Source organism: Octopus bimaculoides, chromosome 3 (assembly GCF_001194135.2).
Source record: "Octopus bimaculoides isolate UCB-OBI-ISO-001 chromosome 3, ASM119413v2, whole genome shotgun sequence".
Lineage (NCBI taxonomy): Eukaryota > Metazoa > Mollusca > Cephalopoda > Octopoda > Octopodidae > Octopus > Octopus bimaculoides.
The window spans coordinates 107,959,447-107,971,327 of NC_068983.1; the positions used below are offsets into that span (position 1 = coordinate 107,959,447).

Here is an 11,881-nt window from a genome sequence, read left to right on the forward strand (position 1 = left end):
ATATATATATATATATATATATATACGATGGGTTTCTTTTGGTTTCCATCTACTAAAATCCACGTACAAGGCAGAAGATATTGTTGAAGACACTTGCCCAAGGTGCCACACAATGGGACTGAACCCTGAACCATGTGGTTGGAAAGCAAGCTTCTTACCATACCTTTAAAAGTAAAACAGGGAACTGTAATAAAGTTGAGTTCAAGCTGACCATAGAGGGAAATATAAGTAATTTTTTATATTTTTAAACCATATCTCACAACATACAAACAAACCAACAACAGCTGATAAGTGGTGGTGGCAGACAAACATAAAGTCACATGTATATATGATGGGCTATTTTCAGTGTCTGTCTAACAAATCCACTCACAAGTCTTTAGTTGGCCCAGGGCTATAGTAGAAGACACTTGCCCAAGGTTCAAATCAGTGGAACTGAACCCAAAACTATGTGGTTGGGAAGCACACTTCTTATTTCTTTACTGCCCACAAGGGGCTACACACAGAGGGGACAAACAAGGACAGACAAACGGATTAAGTTGATTATATCGACCCTAGTGCATAACTGATACTTAATTTATCGACCCCGAAAGGATGAAAGACAAAGTCAACCTCGGCGGAATTTGAACTCAGAACGTAGCGGCAAACAAAATACCATTAAGCATTTCGCCCGGCATGCTAACGTTTCTGCTAGCTCGCTTCTTACCACACTTCAACCATGCCTGCAACTTTTCATGATAAATTCTTATTAAAGACTGGCTAAATTTATTTAATTTTATTCTGGCTTAAGATTCTGAAATAAGATTCTAAAGATTTGACTGACTAACTTATGAAAATATAGATATAAAAAAAGTTCTGAGTGTTTCCTTTCACATAGGTAATATGCATGAAATATTACACACTGATATAAGAATATGAGTTCAATTTTAAAGTGTAATGTTAATTATAGAATGTTATCAACTCTATGAATTTTTGTAATATGAATTGTAATGTTATAAGTAATCAAAACATGGAACTTCATTTGTGCTACAAGCTTATCAAAGAGGGATTGGAAACATTTATAAGAAAAATGAAAGAAAACCTCAGACAGCAATCTTCTATTAAATATATTTTAATTGAAATGCTACACACAAGTCATTTTTTTGCTTTCTAAAATGTCAACCATGCACTGGATGTTTGGGGTTCTTAGAAAGGTGAGAGATATGGTTTGTTTTTGAAAAGTACCTCTTGCAGGACTTGGAAGTAATTTTTGACTGTGAACTGTAAAATTGATACTATAACATCTAATTGGGTTAACTTCCTGTCCTTGACTCCATTTTTTAAATCTTGTTTAGCTAATCTAACCTGGAGTTAATTAATCATCAAACATATAAAAAGCCAGGCAGTATTTGAACCAGAGGCTCAATTTTAGCAGTATTTATTGCAAAATAACATGAGGAATAAATATAATAGGTAGCAAGCTGACAGAATTGTTTGCAAGAATTGGTAGCAAGCTGACAGAATTGTTTTCACATTCTGAGCTCAAATTCCACTGAAGTTAACTTTGCCTTTCATCCTTTCAGGGTCAATAAAGTAAGTACTGGGTATTGTGATTGGTTTAATCGACTTAGCCTCTCTCCTGAAATTGCTGTTCTTGTGTCAAAATTTGAAAGCAATATTATGAATTAATATTTTGCACCAATTCAGCTGTCATTATAAATATGATATAAAGAGACAAATTTAAAATCAGAAGCATATAACTTACGTAAGAGGGCACTTGAAGGAATGCTGACAGTGAGAACATTGGATCCACTCATTGAACAATACGCACACAAAGCTGCTGTTGCCATTGCCACAATGGACAGCGCTACCATCACAGAAGTAGGCGGAAGTAGTCTTCCAGGTCTTCGATTTCCACCACTGCGACGTTCTCCAGACCCAGAATCACACCCCGTCTCACCCCTGCTTTCTGCTGTCATGGTTACGACATTCTGTCTACTCCATGATGGGTCCCTTCTATCCAAGCTCTTCCCAATACGTAGTGTCTCTTTACCAATCTGAGTTGGAATTACATAGGGACCATCTACTGGACCCTCATCATTATCTTCATCCTGGAGAAGAAAAAAAAAAAAACATAACAAAAATATAGTAAAATTGTTTGATATTATTTTTCAAAAACATCAAATCAAATAAAAATAGTACTATGTGATAGTAATAAAAACAAAACAACAACAGCATGAAAAACAAGTTAATATGGCAGGAAAAATTGAGAAAGTGATTCCTCTCTCTCTCTATCTCTCTCTCTCTCTATATATATATATATATATGTATATAAGCATATAAGAATTCTGAAATGGAGGATTCAGATTGTATTCAAGATTGATATTCTTGAATCTGTTTTATATTGTATTGTTATAACAATGCAATGTCAGGCTGAATTCTTTACAGTATTATGTTTTGATTGTTTATATGCTGATTTCAAATCCCATCAAAAGTTTACTTTCCCTCTTATCTTTCAGAAGATGGAAAAATAAGTACTAGGCATGTGATGATGTCAATTTAGTTGACTATGCTTATCATGTACAAAACTTAGCCTTGTGACTATGTGCTAATCATTATTTGGGGGTTTATAGAATTAAAATACATGGTCATTCTTGCATACAGGCATATCTCTGGCACCCCTCTTCAGCTGAGTGTTCTTAATCTTACGGACTTGTGGATCTGGCGCCATGTAAAAAGAACCTGTGCTGGTTCCACATAAAAGCACCTGTGCAGATGCTGTGTAAGAGAACCCATTAGATTCTATAAAGTGGTTGGTGTTAGGAAGGGCATTCGGCCATAGAAGTCATGCCAAAACAGACATGGAGTCTGAGCAGCTCTCCAGCTAACCATCTTTGGTCAAACCATCCAGTTCATGCCAGCATGGAAAGCATGTTAAATGATAATGATGAGGAGGATATATTTCTGAAAAGGGGTGATTGGCAGGGTCAGTAGAATGCTACTGACCCTACCAATCACCCCAGTAGAATGCAACTTGGACACAGAATTAGGCTTAGGCTTGATCAACCTAGGTCAGGTTGCCTGGATGAGGGTTTAAGACGTGAAACAACCAGTAATCTCCAGGATACAATGCTGACAATGTATTCAAGTATTACATTTGTATATGTGTGTTGAACTAACATGAAACCATTTGGTTGGGAAAATAACATTTGGAATAGTGAACCTGTTTATCAGACGAATACTGACTCATGTTAAATCTATTACTCTTTATTTGCACAACTAATGTTCTTATCAAAAGCATGAATATTACATGCTCATTTTAAGAAGACAGTGCCAGCAGTAATTATCATTGGCAATAATTGTTGATTAGAGAAGCTCAAAAATAAACGAATTTCCAAAATGAGCAAAACCAGCTCAACAATCAAAAAGTTGAGTAAGTGACTGTGAAACAACTGTGAAAACAAGTCAGTCTATGTGAAGAGTAAATTATGCAAACAATATTATCTTGTCTGTTCCATAGGGCAGAGGCAGGGATTTTATGCCACAAACAGATAAAAGCAGGAGAAAAAAAACTGCATGTATTTATGACAAGACATCTGAGACAGACTATCTACATCATATGGAAATATAAGGGCAGGAACATTGTTATCCTAGAAAAAGCCAAAGTCCCTCACATGGAAGAGGTATTGGTGCAACAAAACATCTACAGACTTGAGCATGTCCAACAAATGGAGAAAACCTGGATGTCACAACAAATACTCTATCAGAATCATGAAGTAGAATGAAAATTGAGATAGACCTCAGATACAAGGATATCCTTAGACACAATATGAGACTGACACTCACAGCTGAAAACAGAAACCAGTGGAAGAGATCAACTTCTGATATAATTCATACTATTTCATTACTGCCTATGAAAGGACTGCTTATCACAACTGTTTCTGGCACTATCCATTTAAAGTGGACATGTTTATACTTTTGTCTAGAACATTAGTTATGTAAATAAAGAGGAAAAAGTTTAACAAGAAATGAAACCATATGTCAGCATATATATATATTTTTCTACAGAAGTATCCTATGAAACCATAAAAATGATTTTAAAGTCTAATATTGGCAAAAGGCCACAAACTTTGAAGGGAGTGGGCACAACCCATTATATAATTTTGTTGCCTTCCTACCTTCCATTCCATCATATGAGTGGTACATATTTTATCAACCCTAGAAAGAAGAAAGGAAACTCAACCACAGTGGGATCTGAACTCTGATCAAAAAGAGTTTTGTTGTTGTCTTCAACAATAGTTATTTGTATAGAAAGACACACACCCACACACACATGGATAATTATGCTATTATTATTATCATCATCGTTATTTAGTTTTTGCTATTCAGTTATTCAGATTTAAGCAGTGAGCAGTTGAATGTACATCATTACTTCTCCCTATCTCTCTCTCTAATGACTTGTCCTTGGCTAATTCTCAAGAGTGATGAGTTGAACAAGCTCATATCATCATGTGAATGTTGCCTAGTATTTTCAAAGAATTTGATATAATATCTTTATTTTATTTATTTATTGATGTTTTTCTTCAATTTCTTTGCCTTCTAATGGATTTTTAATATTCTGTGAAGACATCAATGTTTTTCTTGCTAGCAGGGATTTTTCCAAACTTCCATTTAGCATGGTAATTTTGCAATCGTTCACAAAGGCAAGTTTGGAAAGCTTACTTTCTTATACTTGAAGGAAAACATTTCAGTTTATTATCATTATTATTATTATTTTCAATTTGTGTGATTATTAATTTTGCTTCTAAGATTTCCTTTTTGATATTTCAATCTAAATAACTGATATTGCTATGCTGTTTGAAAATGAGAATTTGCCTTGCCATGATATCAGCCACATTTATTAAGCATATTAAGCATATTAGTACCTGTGTTTTCTTTTGATACTACTTCCTAGTAGATAACTACAAGGCAAGTTCTTAGCTAAGAGCAAGCCATTTTACCTAGCATTCATTGATTGAAAGCAGGTACTATGCTCTGTAATCCAGTCATCATTTCATCTTTAAGAAAACCAATTACAAATGAATGGCATCTACGAACCCTGGATTCAGTTCTCAGCTCCTCCACCACCACCTGTTTATCATAGTTTTTCAAGTCATTATGGAGGAGTGTAAGCCTAATTTCTCATGGGAATGCCTGTGAGCCAATAGTCTAGGTCTCACAGCTGCATCAATCACAGATTACAGAAGAAATTCTGAATAAAAAATGCAATGCCTAGAATCAAGAAGCCTCAAAATAAATCTAGCAAAGATAAAAATCTTCAAGAAAGAAGACATTCTGCTGCCATTTGAGAAATGACCGTACTTGATATGCTTTCCAACTCTTGTAGGTAAGCGTTCTGTTTAACATTCCTATTATAAATTAAGGGTATACAAGAAATGCAGTGGGATAATAAGCAGGCTGGCAGAGAAGGAGGAAGTCTTTGAATGTGATAGCTGTAACACAGTAGTTAGCAGTAAGAGCACCCATGAAGTAAATACTTAGGAGTGACTGATGGCTTCTCTAACTAGAAGACATAATCTACAGTGGAGGTGAGTGCACAAGAAACATAGTAGCCTAAGTAAGAACAAGGTTAAATGTTTTAAGGAGTTATTGTCATTTTTGACAATAAAGGGATTCTCTCGTCAAAGCAAGAATAGATGATATGATATTGTTGTACAGGGTACAATGTTGTGTGGTAGCAAAATATGGGAATCAAATGCAGAGGATGTGTGAAAGGCTGAAAAAGAAATGAGGTTAATATTAAGCTCTGCTGGATAATGTGCATCAACAATGAAATACAAATGAACTGAGAGCAAAACTAGATATAAGAAAAATCAGCAGTAATGTGTAACAGAAGAGACCACACTGGTATATTCATGTGTATGGGAGCATGATTGTTTAGTAAAGAAGTTCTAAGTGATCCAAAAAGAAAAACTGAGGAAGACATCAGAAGTAGTGAAAACTGATCTCAGGATACTGAATCTTCCAACAGAAATAATGAGTGGCTGCAACAAGTGCCAAAATATTGTTGGAAAAGACTCATCAAAGAATACAAGAATGGAATAAGGAATGGAAAACATGATGATGATGATAGCGATAGTGATGAGATTACAATGATAATGAGGTTTCCTTAAGAAAAACGAAATCCCAGGCTGTACTTTCTGACATTAATGAGCTAAACATGCTCTATCAATACAACTTGTTCTCAGTAATAAGAACAATGTTATTTGCATATTAAGTATATTTGAGAATGTTTTTCAGTTTTCAAACAGAGTACATCTGTAATGTACATTAAAACTATTTCTTGCAATCAATTTGAACTGCTATCAAATAAAAATCATTAGGATTAATAGCTGACTGTGAATGTGATTTTATAGACATCTAAAGACATTTAATTATTTAAAAAAGAACTAAACTGCTCTAAGATAGTGTATCTTACTACTTCAAATCTGTTTGTAAGTGCATTTCATGTTTCACAATTTTTAAGGATACAGATTGGGAAAACAAAATACAATTAACTTGCTTATACTTGATATGGTTTACAGAAAGTAGTATTGATGAATAAAGTAAACTATACTGTATGTAGTAAAAGCATTTGTCAGGGCAAACCATGAACTAAATTGCACTCTACACAGCTATATCAGTTCTTATATATCAAGTTTTCATTCCTTATGCACATTTATATACATTTACATACATAAGTGACAGCATTCACATTACTTTGCATGGGCTGTTGGTCTCAGCAGCAGAGTTGTTCCCTTGCAAGCCACGTATCATTGACCAGCTGGTTGCATGCCAGGGTGCCAGGCATGCTTGCAATAATGAAAGTCTGCCACTTCCATTATGTACATGTATATCTGTGTCATTAAGAAATTTACTTCTTAACTGTTTAGTTTTGGGTTCACTCCCACTGCACAACACCTTGGGCAAGTGTCTTCTAGTACAGCCTTAGTCTGGGCAAAGCCTTGTGAGTGGAATTGGAAGATGAAAACTGAGAAAGACCTGTCATATACGAGGGTGTGCAGCAAAGTTCCTGGCTTTGGGTAAAAGAAAATACAGAAGGATCAGTTAATTTTATTCAACATATTCCCCTCTCACATTCATGCACTTATTGCAGCAGTCCTTCAGTTTTACTAAGCCCTGTAAGAGAACTCAGAAGGTTGGTCTCCAACAAGGCCTTTTGTGATCCCCTTAAAGCCTGGAACTTTTCAGTACCCTCTATGTATGTATGTATGTGTGTGTGTGTGTGTGTATGTGTATACGTACTCTTGTCTTGGCACTACATAATGGTTGCAAATGAGCATGTTCTTCATTTTCAATCTTCCATGAAAAATATATCAGGCCATGGGAAATATTACTTTACTCAGAAACAAGTAAAGGCTGATAATAGAAAATGTGTCTCAATAAAGTCTCTCTGACCCATGCAAGCATGAAAAATGATGTTGCATGATAGTGATGATGACGACTCATATAAAGTAGCTCTCATCATGGAATGAAGAAAATATGAATGTGAATTCAACTATTCGTCATGATCAAGGCTGATGATACGAAAATATTAAAATAAATACATTACTATAATAGTAGTATTGATATGAAATATGTTAACACAAACCTCGTTATATAGAGAATGTTCCTAAAAAAAATATTTTGAAAAATAGTAGGAATTATAGAAGCTAATGCTAAAAACAAACAAACAGAAAAAAGCAAAAAAAAAAAACCGATAAGCAATAGCAGTATTGTCTTAACAAAATAGTAGCTGCATTATCAAAGATAAATCATAACATCTTAACAGTTAAAACATATTTGATGACTCCCAATATATTTCTGGAAATAATTATATATACTCATTGTACAATGAAAATTTTGCCTGAATATTCATAATTATGGATACATTAACTATCATACAAGATGCATTTGATAAATTCTAAAATTATCTTTGAATTTTAAATTCAAAATGTAATTAGCTCTCTTAATTATGTAAGATATTTATGGGTTCTAAAATGCATTTTATTTACATTTTTTATCTCTATCATTCCCATAATAAGGATATTAGGTCCAAACCATTATATGCATGCGCATATACATATCTACACACACAGACACACACACACACAGCTAGATTCATCTATTTATCTGTCTATCTATCTATCTATCTATATTCATATATACACGCACGCACAAAAATTCATTATATATAAAACTCTAAGTACCTGAAAATAACAGAAAGTGTGCATGTGTGTATGAGAGAGAGAGAGAAAGAAAATGAGTGAAAGAATGAGAAAACGAACAAGCAAATTCTATCGCGTGCTGGTAGTTTGGAAAATAAGGGGTACCAATGACTGACGTCATCAATGAACTATAGCTTCTTGTTTAGCTGCAACATTTTTCAGCTGTAACATCTAGTAGCATCAGACATTTGTTCAGCTTTTACGATCAATAAATTCACAATAATAATAATTTGACAAGTTTTTCAGATAGTTGGAAACTGACATTGTCAGCCACACAGAAATCACTAGCATAGTATATAACATTTAGTATTAGTCTTATAAATTCAGTTTAACATCTATAGATAAGTATTAAAAACATTTCTTAAATATTCAGAAATGAAGCAATTTAAATCAGTTTTTCTCCTACATAAGAATAAAGGATTACAAAAGACATTAAATGGAATAAAATAACAGCAAATCAATAACAGTCCCCAATGTGCTAAATCAAAATTCCTAATGAATTTTAAGATACACTTTAAATTGTAGAGGTGATGGATGATTGAGTAAATCTAGGTCTCTATGAAATTACTTTAACATTAAATTTTTCCACCAACTAATCTGAGTCAGGAAATAAGAAAAGGTTACAATGACTGCAGCAAAAAGAAAAGAAAAAATTATGATAAAACAGGAATCAATTGAAATGTGTAGATGATAAATTCACCAAGAAAATAATAACATATGTGTGTATTTCAAATTTGATAATTTTAGTTCAGTATTATAAGCAATGTATTATAAGCAATAAACATATATTCCAAGGAATATTACAATGAAAAGTCTCAGAACATGTTATATTTTATAAACTGAATGCAATTTGTATGGTTTTCTCTACAGTTCATATTCTTTTTAGATTATTAAAACAGTATGTAAGCATATTTTAATATCTTGGTTCAACCTGTATGAGAATGAATTTTATAAGAGAAATTACTCCAGGTCATGTTTAACCACAAGAATCAAAATTTCACAATCATGGTAAAAAACTTAAATGAAATGCTTGAAGTGTCACTGATCTATTTTGAGCTAAATGATAACCAATAGAAAATAAATACAATAGGAAATAAAAGGAACACACTGAGCAGTAAAACAACCAAAAAACTGTCACAAAGACTGATTTAAGATATTTTAACATGAAAATAATAGCCAGAAATGGATTGTTTGTTTAATGACAAAGATTAGTGCTTGTTGAACTCCCTACATACATGTCTTATAATTCAATACCAATGAAGTTCTTCCCCCACCCACTTAGTACTGCAGAAGTAAAAGCTTGTACAATGAATTAGTGAAAGCTAATTCCACTTGACTACTGGTAATTCTAATGGCTGCCATTGCAATTGAAAGGTTTAAGTTTGAATCTTATATATTTAAGAAGGAAAGCATTTGGGTATAAGAGAGTTGAAAACTAGCTGTTTACTCTTTATAAAATAGAAACAAACTATTAAGTAGATGGAAGTAGTTAACAACGATTTTCTGTTTTCAGCAAGATAAACCAAGGAGAATGTAACATGTAATGTAGCACATATAAATCAGGAAAAAGAAAAAGGGAAATAAACTTCATAAAAGAATTTTAGTTGTCTCACATGACACGCAAAACTGAAAAGAAGGAGATGATAAAGCAAAATAGAACAATCTTCTCAATAGAGATTTTAAGAAGTATCTTAGTTCAATATCATAATTTTATAGCAAAATCAGTTTGTGGAGAAAATATCATCTACTACAAAAACAACAACTATTACTTCCATAACCAGATGACTTAATCTCGATCAAACAAAGAAAAGCAAATGCCCAGACTGCAAAATTGGAAGGAAGTATTAAATACAAAGACCAAGGAAAGCTTTCAAGAGAATAATAAAATTAAAATGTAAAATGAGCTATACATTAATTCAGTGAAGCTGATATTCTAGTTGAAGAGTTACCTGTTCTGCAGAATGTATGTATGTGTGTGTGTGTATCAATAGTCCATGCTGTAAAATGATTGGTAATTGGAAGGGCATCCATCCATAGAAACTATACATAAAAAATAGGGCATACGCAAGAGAGACAGCCAGTTTTTCCTGTTGTGGATGACTAATGACAAAGGACCATACCAAACTGTGAAATGCCGAGACCTGAACAATGTATGCCAGTATGAAAAATAAACTGTACATGACAACAATGCTTGTTGGTTCTATTTATTCAAAAAACACTATTTTTAATAAATATACACTGAAGGAGAAACAGAGTGGAAGATAGCTACACACACACACACACAAACCACACTTGTCTATGTGTGCATGTGAATGTGTGTAAAATATATAATCATTGTTGGTGGCTTACTTGTGACATAGGCATCTGAGTTTCTACACTTATATACAAATAAGATGAAATGAAATGCACTGACGCAAACATAAATACATTCATAAACACTCTGTGCACATGACACAGCTGACGTCAAATAATCATGCATAAAAGACTGCTAAGCATTATACGTTGAAAAATCTACCCTATAATTTTGCTACCTATAACCAAACTCTTTCTGTAACTGGCTATTTTCTTAGATATAAATAAGAAAGAGTTTCTTTACTTAAAAACCTAGCATTAATTATTATGACTGGAAGTTGAGTGTGTGTGTATCGTTATAACTGATATGCCTGATGCCAACAATGAAAACAACATTCTAAAGACTCTGAATTCTAAAGACAGAATGAATTAAAAGTAGGGTATTATCCTAATATTACTAAAAACAAGATGATTAAATAAAATATAAAAACTTACAGGGATGAAATCTACAAATACCTAGTGTTTCATAATTAAACGATCTTGTGGATAAAATATTGTTTAGGTTTAAATGTAATGGATATTAAGTATTCTAAAAACCATTTTCAGATGGAGAAGTAAGATAGGTCCTTTGGTGAGATTTGAACTATATATCTAGGTTAGTACTGGCATGGCACCTTAGGTAAGTGTCATCTATTATAAGCTCCAGGCAGACCAAAAAACTGGATTTGGTAAATGAAAACTGAAAATAGTCTGTTATGTGTGTGTGTATGTGTGTGTGCACGTGCACACATGCTTGCGTGCTTGTTAGTGTGTACTCTTATATGCACACCATATAATGGTTCAAAATGATCTTCCTTCTCATTATCACTATTTTTACATTTGCATTTTCCATGCAGCATGCGTTGCATGAAACTTGTTGAGGCAGCACACTATGGCTAGATGCCTTTTTTTGGTTTGGTTTACGTTTCGGTTAATTGCTTTTTTATCTTTTTGCATGACAAAACTGCTCAACTGCTGGCCATATTTTCACAACTGATGCAAACAATGACTATTGCCTAAAAATGTAAACAATAAGACACACATGAGGAAAATATGCATGCATACATACACTTTCCCAACAAACACACACAACCTCTGTCTACCAATTTCAATAACAAAACATTGGTCAACCCAAAGTTATAGAAGAAAACACTTGCTCACAAGTACATTCCCACTTCCCAAAACCCATGTAGTTGCATTGCAAATATCTTAATATGAAGGAATAATATGAAGGAATAAAATGATAGGTGATCTACAGAGTAATTTATATATATATATATATATATATATATATATATATATATATA

General features: G+C 33.3%; 1 protein-coding gene across 9 annotated transcripts in view; it reads right to left on the reverse strand.

Moving 5' to 3' along the window:
* Positions 1–11,881, reverse strand: part of LOC106874729 (uncharacterized) — a 379,303-nt gene that overhangs the window by 73,596 nt on the left and 293,826 nt on the right. For all 9 annotated transcript variants that reach the window (XM_052966442.1, XM_052966441.1, XM_052966437.1 and 6 more), the window contains one exon: positions 1,742–2,087. In XM_052966442.1, the coding sequence (XP_052822402.1) occupies positions 1,742–1,955 (214 nt within the window). In that variant the 5' untranslated portion in view covers positions 1,956–2,087. The remainder of the gene's footprint in view (positions 1–1,741; positions 2,088–11,881) is intronic.